The sequence below is a fragment of the Leuresthes tenuis genome, unplaced genomic scaffold (assembly GCF_036924035.1).
Source record: "Leuresthes tenuis unplaced genomic scaffold, fLeuTen1.0.hap1 SCAF_11, whole genome shotgun sequence".
Lineage (NCBI taxonomy): Eukaryota > Metazoa > Chordata > Actinopteri > Atheriniformes > Atherinopsidae > Leuresthes > Leuresthes tenuis.
This window is the reverse complement of record NW_027325365.1, coordinates 9823387-9835982: the sequence shown is the minus strand read 5'-3', so window position 1 is coordinate 9835982 and position 12596 is coordinate 9823387. Positions and strand designations below refer to the sequence as shown.

The 12596-nt window shown below is 36.7% G+C and overlaps 1 protein-coding gene across 1 annotated transcript in view; it reads right to left on the bottom strand.

The window, feature by feature from the left end:
• Positions 1–3683: 3683 nt before the first annotated feature.
• gfra4b (GDNF family receptor alpha 4b) overlaps positions 3684–12596 on the bottom strand; it is a 54011-nt gene continuing 45098 nt past the window's right edge. The window contains exons 5-8 of the mRNA XM_072395367.1: positions 12276–12385; positions 11383–11517; positions 6232–6392; positions 3684–4944 (exon numbers count right to left, since the gene is read on the bottom strand). Coding sequence (XP_072251468.1) covers positions 4801–4944; positions 6232–6392; positions 11383–11517; positions 12276–12385 — 550 coding nt within the window. The 3' untranslated portion in view covers positions 3684–4800. The remainder of the gene's footprint in view (positions 4945–6231; positions 6393–11382; positions 11518–12275; positions 12386–12596) is intronic.

Below are 12596 nucleotides of genomic sequence, written 5' to 3'. Positions count from 1 at the left end.
AAAAAAACAAAACAGAAATGCTCTAAATTAGACCTTCTTATTCTACCATGAGAACTAAATGGACAATTCTAGCTCTCATATCGTCAGTTAAAAAGCTTGTCACAACTCAGTCTTACAACCTTAGTGCAGATTGTCAAGTGTATGACCCAGTCTGTTTGATTGAAGCCTGCTTTAGGTTAAATAATGGACAGAAAGTGGGATTCCTTTCAGAGGGTTGGTGAGACCATTAGCCCCGCAGTGTATCTGTGTGTGATGTGCTGTCTTCACAGGAACAGGAAGCAGGTCATTTTCATTTTAACAGACTATTTCAGTTTAGTAACTATTACATTATCGACAGTGTTACCTGCAACATTAGTTTCTGATCTGCTCCTGAGGATGAGTTTTTCTATCTGCTCTCTGATTATTTCTGTGTGACATCTCAAAGTGGGATAGACAAAATTTATAGTGCATTTCCTGGTTGCCAGGGTGATAATACTGCCTATATGATTGGTAATCTGAAAAAAGCAACTGTGATTGTGCCAGCATCTTTTAAATTCAGTGTCGCTGTTTAGTTTTGTTTTTAGATCTTAATAAAACTTTTTGAAAAAGATTCAGGCACCAAAATGATTTGGTCAAGTTTAAGAAATTGTCATGGTTTGAGTTTGATGTATATTTTTCAACTAACTTCAGCTTAGCTTTTCTTTTTAATGTAAACAAGCATTGTAGTATGCTCTCTTTTAAGATGTGACACCCACTCTGTGTTATAGCTGACATTTGAATATTTTTAAGAAGTTTGTGCATATTGTTGGTAAAGCAGGATTAGCCCATGGTCATTATTTGGTGAGAAAATTAAGCCGATATATGTCATGATCCCGTGCTGTAATTCTGTGCTGCCTTTACAGAAGTTAGTGGGCAAAAAAGTCAATCACATTTCTACTTGGCAAAAGAAATATGTTGGAAAAAACATGGAGTCTGAAAATACCAGTGTGTAAAAGTGTTTAAATGCTGTTGGTAAAACAATCCACTGGTATGGCAAGAGGTTTTATTACCCTGGAGCAACATTTGATTGCACTATTGATTGCTATTGGATTCCATAGACACACTGGGTAAAAACTGAGGTGAATGCAGATGCAAGAACAGTGGGGATGAACAAACTGAATAAATAGTTCCAAATACACAAACGTTTAAAAAAAAAAAAACACACAAGCTGTATTAGGAAGAAATGGATCAGAAAGGAGTTAATGAAAACAGATTTTTTCCTTTACTTTGTTTTGTGTTTCAGAATATTTACCAACCAGATACATACAGATATAAAGCAGTTCCTCCATCGTGGGTAGATTAACTAAATCAGCAGTGTCACATTTAATTTTAAACTGCATAGTTTCTCCCTTAAAAACTGGGTCACAGAAAGTCTTAATAACCAAGTCATTAAGTCTTAAACAATACCCATCAAAGTGAGCACAGTTGTTGTCATGATTGGCTGAATATTTTACACTGCAATATGAGTCCATACTGACATCTTACCAGCTAATTATGTAGTGAATAAGTGAACCGACTAAAATAGACTCTGTTGTCACAGGGTAACCAATGGATGTGTTATCAAATGATAGATACAGTAGATAGGGTTAAAAAAAAATGTAAACATTGAAACTGTATTTCTTTTAAATTAACATAGATATGTGTAGCTGCTTTAATAACTTAGAATGAAAATTATGTGAGCACTGTATTTGATAATAGTGATAATTAACCCACCAAATCCAAATCAGCTTTAGTGGTGTGGTGGTTGCATCACAGCAAGAGGGTCCCTGGTTCAAACCCAGCTGGGGCCTTTCTGTGTATGTGTGGGCTCTTTCCGGTTAATCTCACTTCCTCCCACAGTCCTGAAACATGCATGTTTGGTTAATTGATGATTCTGTATTAGTCCTTGGTGTGAATGAGATCATGCATGGTCATTTGTCTCGATCTGTCTGGGATGTACCCACCTCTCGCTCGATGCCAGCTGGGACAAGCTCCAGTTGTTATTTAATTCCTTCACAGTCTTTATAACACACAGTTAACATATGAGTCTGGAAAGAATCTGCAACTTAACTGGTTGGTAGAGGCACCCACAAAGCAGTAGTTCACGTGTAGTTTTCATACACTCTGTGGTCATATTTCGAGTGACTGATTTGCACGGTGTGATCCTTAAATTTGACAAATAGCATTATGTGTTATCAGAGATAAGATATTCCTCTAAAATATGCTCCCCCCACCCCACAAAGTTGCAGGGGTAAAAATGAAAAAGCATCCCTCATGGAGTAATGAGTGTAGTATAAATCAACCGAGCAGATTATATTCAGAGCATTCAGATTCATCACAGCAATCTGTCATCTACACTTGTAATTTACTGAAAATAGCTTCTCCTTATGAAGTAAAATTTTGGAAGACACTGTTGTTTGAGTTTTGCTATCAGTGCCCTTTGTGTATCATATTTATGATGTAAACAATTTTTTGCATTGTTAACATCATTTGAAAGGATGGGTTTGTAAACTTAATTTAAACTCTTTTCTCACTCTTTATGGGAACTTACTTGGAGACATGACTGATGTAATTTACCCAATTAATATATATCCTCAAAAATTAATTGATAAATGTTATTCATAAAACTATATATCATTCTGAGTCACACCTACAGTTTAACAGTGCAGGCTCCTATTAATTACTTTTCTATGAAAACTAAAGGCAAATAAACAGTGGTATCATGGAGGTTTAGGGATCAATGTTGCAGTAAGATCATTGGCTTTGTGGCTGATTTCTGTAGAGTATAATGGCAACCAAATCGAATGGTAATAGAATGGTAGATCCTTTATGCAGTATGGGGTAATTGTGCACTGTTTATTGGCTGTTGTTTACGTTGATTTGGAAAAATTGCTGACCTCGACCCTAGTACTCAGTATGTGGGTACTTTCAATATCTTGTAGAACTTTGACCTCAAGATTGAAATTGCTGCAGGATTTAATTGGGAAATCTTGCATTTCGAGAGGCTTGTCAACTCGTCGAAATCTTGCCCATCTGCAAAACACTGGCTGAAGTGGAGCTGATAATGCCCGTCTCTAGCATGTCAGCAAAGTGGGGGATTCAGACTACTAAATAACCAATAAACCAATCACATGACTTCCTGTTTTTTAGGCAAAGACACAAAACACAATGATAGTCACGTCTGCAGCAGTCTACCTTGATGCATTTGAATACACACACACATCAGCAACCACTTTGAGTCCATGCAGACTGGGAGGGAGGTGCGAATTTAGTCTGAGCCCAGCAGGTGGACTTTAAATATTTGTTCATGTTTCATTTGTAATTTTGCAATTCTGTAAAAGCTTTGGACTGTTCATATTCACCTTTTTACACACATAAAATAGTGGTTTTGAAGCCGTTTTTCCAAGGCACATTAACCAATAGAGTTTGTTTCATTTGGCTCTAAACTTTCTGAACTTTGTGGCCCAAGTACGCACAGTGGCTCAGAAGTGTAACAGCTCATAAGCTTCTTAGAGATGGATCAGACAAGGTCAAGAATGCCTGGATTATACAGTAAATCCTGCTTCCTAATTTAAAATAATGCTCTTCGGAGCGTTACTGGAAGTTGGTTCAGTTAGTTTAGATGGAATATAGTTTTGTGTTGCTAATGTGTCCTGCAAAAACCAATCACACCAAACAAAGCTTATGTCATTTAATTAAAAAAATGTTGAATGATACAATTATATATACATAATGAGCTGATAACTTCTATCAGATGCATCTCTGAGCCTGTTCAGAATTCACTGCATGTTAGCAGAACAGAAAATACTAAATCATTCATTACTGTCAAACTTATAACCAGCTCCATACTGGTGTTGGTGGCAGTCGATACGTCAAAACTTTAAATTCATTCTCTGGCACAAAAACCCACATCTCCATATGACAATGTCCACTGACACAATGAGTGGAAAAAGGGTATTACACTCACAAACACATAGCACAGCAGCTACAGGTAGAGTTATTGCTCCCCTGGCTATTTCCTTTCAAGTTAAGGAACATGTCTTTGCTGATAAAGACCAAAACTCATATATTCTATAAACAGCTTCAGCAGCTTTAGCGATAACAAATGTAATATGTGAGAGAATTTTAGAAAGGTCAGCAGTCTTGATGGAGAGGATGATAATTCTGTCAGAGTTTTTTATGTTCTCCAGTTTGAGATATCTCTTCCGTATAGTACATCTGGACATGGACTCAGTGCTTTCATTCAGATGCCTGAACAAAATGTGGGTCTCTTTGTTGTTTCTGTACTGGTTAGAAACATTGGTTCTCTTTCAGCCACTTGAGGACAGTGTTATTACTGCTCCTTCATCCCCAGCATCTTTCTTAACACTTAATGCACCAATGAAACGAGCAGACAAGGTTCACTGGCTTACTCCAATCATTTCCTGTACAGTATTTCAAATATAACTGCTGTTTCTAAAACAAATCTTCATGTGATTGTGATCAGACATATCTGTGCTATGTTTTTATTGTAACTTTGAATAAAAATCCAGCTGAGTAGCCAATACGGGGTTAGTCCATAAGTGCAGTACTTTGACTTCATTTCAGCAATGTACAAATGTACAGACTGGCATCTGTATGCAGAAGGTTCCTATACTGTGAGTAAGAACATTGGCATGTGGAACTATACTGTTTTGACATAAAAATAGAAAGACAGAATTATGTACATATTTAGATGGAGGAATGATGCTACATGGTCCATTTTCCTCTGAACTGCACTGGCTCCCCTGCATAGAGGTCCCTCAGCATGGTTCTCTGTAGTGTTTAGTGTCCGTTGTTGAGGAGATGAAGGAGAAGCAACAAAATGTTGAAGGCAGCTTCAAGCATTAGGCTGCTATGAGCAGCAGCATTTGGGAGACTGTTGGAGGGAAGGGTGGCTTGGCCCACCAGTTGTTCATTTCCAAGGGCCTGTGACAGAGAGACAGAAAGATCAGCTCATAGCAGCTCATTTTTTCCCTCTCTTGAATACTTCTGCTAATGAGGTAGTATATTCAAAAGAATCCTTTGAGTTTCACATGGACATCAATGCTCATGTAATAGAAGGTTATTGATTTTCTGTTTTGTGATTTATCTGAAGTCTGAAGGCCAGAAACAGTGCATTTACATTTAGCAGTTATAATTTCCTGTGAGCCTCTTAGTTAATTGTTAATCCATCCCTGTTCACTTGTTAAATATGTGCTGAAACATTTTCTTTTTTGTCTCAAGAAACAAATACATTTTAGATAATCTTGTAAGCTAATGTAAGCATTACCTTATGTAATTTATTAGTGGATCAAGAATGTAGGAAAAAGGTAAGAGTGTGTTTAAATTTCAGCCAGTAAAAACTTTTAGAGAATATGTTTCATGTTTAATTTGTGCACTCTATTTTCTATCATTCATTTTCTTAATAAAATATGATTTGTTCATACCGTGCATTGCTGAATTATCTTTTGTCTCCTTTATCTTAAATTGATGGACAGTGGCAAGGCCAAGGTGGAGGCTAAGGCTACTAAAAATGCCTGTGCAGTAAATACTTAGATGACCCTTACGACACAATATGTTTGCCCTTAGAAACAGTCACTGTGTCAGTTTAGGTGACCAAAGTCAAAAGTTATTGTCATGTCGTCCCAGGAAACATAGTTATAGCCGCAGGAAACATAGCCATGCCGCATTGGACCTTGAAGAGATATTCCGTCCTGTTTTGCACATCTTGAAAGATGTACCATCAGTAAATGTGCCACACAGTAGACCAACTTAACTGTTCCACTGAATTCTTATGTAATTTATGCTATAAATTACAGTTAACCGAGGGACCATTAATCATCATGCAGCAATGATGGCAGACTTTCCTTTTTCTTTCTCTGACAGTATGAGGGGGTCGATGTCTAAGTGTGCAGCATAAGGTATACGAACAAAGATTAAAGTGCAGCTATAATTTGTAGGAGTTAACACCAGCGTTTTGTTAGAACATTCTGAAACTCCTCGTCTCTCAGGACTTTTAAATGATCTGACTGATGTTGTGTAATGATGATTTTCATAGCATATCTGTTCATTTAATCCATCCTAGATCAACCCAAAAGAGAATCTATTGTGTAAAATAATAGCATAGACCCGAACAATTTTCACTGTTGTGTCACTAAGTAATAAATGCATGCCAAAATTATTTGAGAGGTGTCAGAAATGGTGTACTCCTTAATGCTGTGTGAGACTGCACACCTGTGTTGGTATTACTGAATCCAGACTGTTCTTCATAGTTTCTATGGTTTCTGGAGCAGAAGTGCTGCTCTTGTGTTCTCTCCTGTCCTGGCTGGGAGTGATGGACTGCCTGAGACTCGGTTGTGGGTCCGATTCACTTCCAAACATCTCAAGAGCATTCTCTGAAACATCAGATATGAAAAATGCAATAAGAAACTTTATTAACATAATGTACTGTATATAAAAAAAAGCATGTAATATGTTTTCGTTTAGTTATGCTTATGTTTTATACAGTCATAACAGATGCCTACAGTTCTGAATTGTAGATTTTCGTATCAGAGGTTTCGCTAGCCAGAGCCAGTTTGGATTGGGTCACCAGAGGAGAAGAGTGGAAAAAAAGTGAATACTCAGTATTCTCGCCAAGTATCTTGACTGCACCTGCCTCTCCACATTGACCTCATTAACTCTGAGACCATTTGTACTGGCCAAACAACTCTGAGGCCTCTCTCTGTATCTTTTCTAGTCACGAGTCCCAAGAAAAGACTGGCCAAAGATTCACCTCGCCTCATACACCAAGCAAAGATAATCGCTGTGTGTACAGGTTCTGTGATAGCTAGATCATTATAGACTCACTGAGGTCAACAAACAGGACATTAATTATTTACACTTGAGAGAAGGGGTCACAAGAGGCCTGAGAGGAAAGGTGTTAAGGAGAAAATTAGCATGTTGAAGAGGGGTTGTGGCAGCAGAACAGAGGTACAAGCAAATTAAAAGACAGCAGTGAAATAAAGCAGATGTATCACCCTAAATATCTTATCTTTTCACCTTTAATTCATGTTACTGTTTTAACTAGAATTACTTGGAATACTGCTGCTATTTGTAATGCTACAAAATCACTCACCTCATCCTCTTGAGACTTTTACACCAATCATACAGGATCCAATGTACCTTACATCAAGTGCTAATTGATTTTTTCGGTATAGTCTTCTATTGATAAGTGTAAGTGCTAAATCTAGTCTCATCATTGTAGGAGTCCATATGTACCTCAGTTTTGGTTAGCTTTTCATGTGTTTTTGGTGTAGTAAAAGAAACAGTGGAAATATATGATTTAAACATGGAATAAACATCAGTAAAAAAAGAAAGTTAATCTTAATATATCTTAATGGCCTTAATTCTTACTGTACCAGTTGGAGTTTCAATATATTTTTGAACACTTTGAACATTAACAATAGCAATGTGAAACTATTCATGTAAAAGTATAGTGGAGTAATTGTGTTTTACCAAAGAATAAAGTCACATTGCATTTGTGTTTGTGCCTCTCCCATATTTTGGCACCCACTCTGATGTGGGTTATTGCATGCAAGTTTGTCAGATAAAAAACCCAATAGATACGATTAGAGTGAACCCTGATATAGCTTTCCTCAGAAAAGCACTCTACAAGCTGCCTAAGTGCTTAAAGTTGACTATAGCTTCAGTTTTGTTTCCATTTGTTAAAGTCTTATACTTTGGTGCTCCACTTTGACATCCACTGGATCTGACTGCTATGTATAGCACCTTAAAGGCATTAAAGTGCAAGCATATTTCCAATGAAAAAACACTGACCTATTTACTGTCATGTTGGGTGCATAGAATAAAAGTGACTTAGGAATTGATTAAAAACTTGCTCTATTCTTACATTAATCATCAATGCCAGCTTTGTTATATTTAGAATTTTCACAGCTTAACTTTCGCTCCTTTTTCTTAAATCCGTGGCACGGTCATCTGTACTGCAACCCTTGCCTTATCTTGCATTTCTAACTTGTTTTGGATTATGAGGGGCTTTGGATTGATACTCTAATCTAATACAAAGGAATAAATATCAGCACTGTTTTGCCACAATCTCTGTATAAGATGCACCATACCTTGAGTTATTGCAAAAGTGAGATATTTGGTTAGTCTAACAGGTTCCTCTTTAAACTATTTAGAACTGTAAAAATTGTGAAGAAAAATAAAAATCTTTCAAATGCTAAATTATTTATGGTTTTATTTGTTTTATGGTTGACCAACATAATGTTTGGTTTCATGGTTGCAATGGCAGTTTATCAATTAAAAAATGGGTTTTTTCATAACGCTCGTAGCAGTACCAGTAAGAGTAGTTATTTTGAGTCTCAACAGTATTGTAAGCTCTTGGCCTTTTAATTTAGGATTTGCAGGTCAAATGTCCTTGAAAGAATAATGGCCGCATCAGCTGACGATGATGAAATAAGGAAGATAGTCGTTTTGCTTTAGTGACATGGAAATGGTTCATCTTTCAAACGGACGTTGCACAGCTAAATCATAGCAGCACCCGTATAGGATGACCTTGATTAGAGGACACTCTTAGTCATCATGATTTCTCTTTTTTTCTTTCATGGCACTAAAATGCATGAGCCATCTGAGACTCCCACAGTTTAAACTGAACAAATGGAGCACTTTTAGAGCTGGTTGACTTGAAAACACTCACTTGCATCGCAACATTTGTAATAAAACCCATATTGCTGCAATCTCTGTACAAGACCAGACACCTTTTTTTATTCAAAAAAGAAATCTAAACAAGCCACACTTTTTCAAACCTCATCTTCAAAACAAAAATCTTGATACATCAGGCCACTGTAGGTTAATGTGAAAAAAATAAATACAAGACATAAAAATATGTCTTACAGGCTATTACATTACAAGTCTGTTACATAAATCAGGCAAAATTGACCCGTTAAGAGTTTAAGTAATTAAATGGACCATCTTATTACAGTACAATATTCTAGTGCATCAAAAACGTTGGGCCCATGCATTCATGTAAATGCTTTTTTGACATGAACCACCCACCTAAACATCGTTGCAGACAAAGCACTCCAATTGCAGCGTCCTCCCAAGAAGGACAAAGCGCCAGAACAACTTTCAACCGAAGGTGCCAAAAGATCTGCTACAAGTGTCATTGCCATACAGCACAATGATTGGTGCAGTTTGATTGGCAATCAGTTCTTTAATCAAATAGATATAAAATAGATACATAAGCTAAATAAATAAATGCATGTACATGATATGTTTAAAAAAACAATTACCTCACAGTCACAGAGCTGCTTACTTAATCAGTACCTCACTAAGTAATAAATATCTGAACTTCCAGGTGGAATTACCAATTAATCCATGTGACCAGGGTACTTACAATAAAAAAGATGAATTGTTGATGCTACCAAAGGCACATAAGGTTTGATTCAAATACATCATTCTCTGGTTCTGTTGGAGCATGCAGTGAAATATCCAGACAGCTCTGTCCTATCACTGTTTTCACTTCGGTTTTCAGATTAAATTTCTTTGAATGTTCCTCGTTACAGTTTATCAATGCAAATTAATCTGATTAATGAATACTATTAATATGTCATTTGAATGAAGTCACTCTGCTGTGCCAACAGGGGAGTGAAAGGATATGAAACCAGAGATATCAGGACAAGTCATCACTTTCTTTGTGAAACTTTTGTTTCAACTCTGTGGTTGTCGGATCTTTCTTTACACACCTGTTTAGTAGTCTCAAACTGTCCATGTGCTTACTTTTTCCGACAGGAGAAGTAAAGTCACAGCATATACTTCATAAATACTATGAACAGCTCAAGGTCTCTCCCATTTTTGTTTAATTTAAGTTTTACCAGGTCAGCAACAATTGCAAAAAAATTCTTATCCAGACATTGGACTGGTACTAAATAGAGAATTTTCTATATTCATTCTTTTTTCCAGACTTTGCCCAAGAAAATGTCAACTTTTTGCACCTTTATGTCAAACACAAAGCTATCTTAAAATGCAATGTTTATAGAGAGCATATTGAGAAAGGCAAATAAAGCCATGAACCAGTGCAATATAATGTTTTTGTATTCACTTGTATTTGGGCAATTGAGAGGAAAGAGAGGAAAGCAATAAACAGCAAAGCAGAAAGGAGAGCAAAGCAGCAATCCTGCCATCAGTACGCTTCTACGCTCGCACCTAATTCTTACACTTACTGCTTTCTTCACACATACACGTTTTCAGTGCATGTGTGAAAATGAGTTATATGAGACAAAGAAATGTTGAAAAACTGTAACATTGGTTTCCTTGGAATTAAATTCATTCTATTTTTAATGGTTTAGCTGCTCTTGGTCTAGCATCCTTGTAAAGATACTTTAAAGTTGGTGTTGATTAGTGTGTAGGGTTTGATCGGATCAATTAGCAGGAATGCAATAAAATATATACAACTATTTTTTAATGTGTTTTAAATGTGTAATTATATGAAAATGACTATTTGAAAATTAGTCATGCAATTATAAGAAAGCCTTTTATGTGAGTAGCATCTTGATATGGGACTAACTTGTTTTAACCGGCAGCTAGTTATAACTCATGACTACACCTTAAGGTAACTGTAATGTACTAAGCTGTTTACCAACGGTCATGAAAATACAAGAAAAATGCTTCACTACTGCCAGGCTTCGGTACAAGGTCTGTGGCGCTGTGAGCTTACATGCTAATGGTGTATCAATAAAAAGCAAGCAAAGGCCAGAGTCATCAGTTCTGTGTGAAACAAAAATTAGGTCCAGTGGAAAACAGTGTGCTTTTGTGGTAAAGAGTGAAACTCTTTCATTACATTCCAAGTCAGTTTGAATAGTATCTTTACTTGAAATGCATACCCCTAAAAAGAAAGAACTGATATGTTTCTCTTTTAGAGGAATTAGCCATTTGTATCAACAATTGGCAGGAGATCTTTTCAGTGCACAAAACTGACAAATGCTATATGGCTGGTCTTTTGGAGGGGGAGAAGTTGAGCTTTATCTTTAAAGAATGTTGCTTTGCACAAAACCCTTTTAGTTACTTAGTTGTTTTGTGAATAAAATAAGTATATACTTAGAGTATTATGTTCAGTGTCTCAGAAGTGGGCATAAAGGCCCGGGTGGAAGAAAAGTTTGAACGCTGTCGTAACGGAAGAAAAAAGATAACAGTATCGGGTCTCTGGAACACTTCTATAGATAGACTGATGGATTGACAGCCTGGAAATAAATCAATAAAAAAATATTATCTCAGGGAAGACACAATAGCTTTTTACCTCAAACTCCACAAACCCAGTTAAACAAAAATGCTAGAATGTTACTAAAGAGGTTCTCATATACCATGAAAAATGGGTATAATGACACTCACTGAGACAGATGTTGTTGGTGAAAAATTCCAGAAAATGATCACAGTCTGCTCTTTGGCTTCCACTGGCTGAGCAGGAGCACCATGGGGACACACTGGATGTGGAGTTGTCAACGTAGTTGGGAGTTATCGTACTTCCTGCAAAACAGATAGCATAAGGCTTCGATCAGTATTAAACATTCATTATCCTTTGAGTTGTTACACTGTAGTCAGTATTTTATTATCTGAAACCTTAATGGACACTGTATTTCCTACACAGTGACATGTCGTGAAGGGATGATAATATTGTGTTATTGCAGGACTGAGTCAGGAGAGAGACCGAGAGAAATACTCTAATTTTCACTTTTTTAGGTCACAGAAGTTTTTCCAACATAGTAATGGTGAGATTTCAAGTGCTTTAATAAATACAAGACGGGAATGAAAATGCCAAGCGTGTGTTTGCGCTGAAGGGCACCATTTGAGGTTCTTGAAATGCATTAGGTTAGTGCCTCCTTCCAGTGTGTGGAAATGAAGTGGATATGTTTCTGTTATGAACTATTATAAAATGGATTAAACCTCACGTAATATAAAGACCCTCTGTATTTCTGTAATGAGAGATTGTTATGCTCTCGTGTGTCACACTCACACCAACCTGATCTTTGTCTTTTGGTTTACAATATGAAGTTTAATCTAATTCTCCCACACACTCTCAACCTGTTTAATATACACACATATACCTTCCAGCGAGCTTTCACTCATTCCTGCCAGTTTGTTTTCTTTCCTTCTCTCCATCTATCACACATCATATACCTTAATTCACATACAGTCTCTTACCTCCTCCACGTGTTCATTTCATTTAAATGTTTCTGTCTAATGTATGTTTGTCTTTCTCTTTTACATTTTGGATGTGTACTTACCTATAAGCCCTGTGTAGGCGAAGAGGCAGGCTTCATAGTTGCCTTGCTTACAGCTGTTGGCAGATGTTTCCAAGGGTTCACAGTCATACTGAAACTGTGCCAGACGAGACCTGCATGGCATGAAATGGGAAATAGTAAGCAAAGACATAATAGGACCTCTTATTGTTTCATGTGAAAGGTTTGACTGCATTTTTCCCAAAAATTCTTCTTGTTCTAATTCTAATCAACATGACATGATGAAATATAGTTTTCCATGGTGAAGACCAAAAGCACTGGACTATTATGTGAAAGTGATAGAAAGAGTAATATATTTCATCCCCC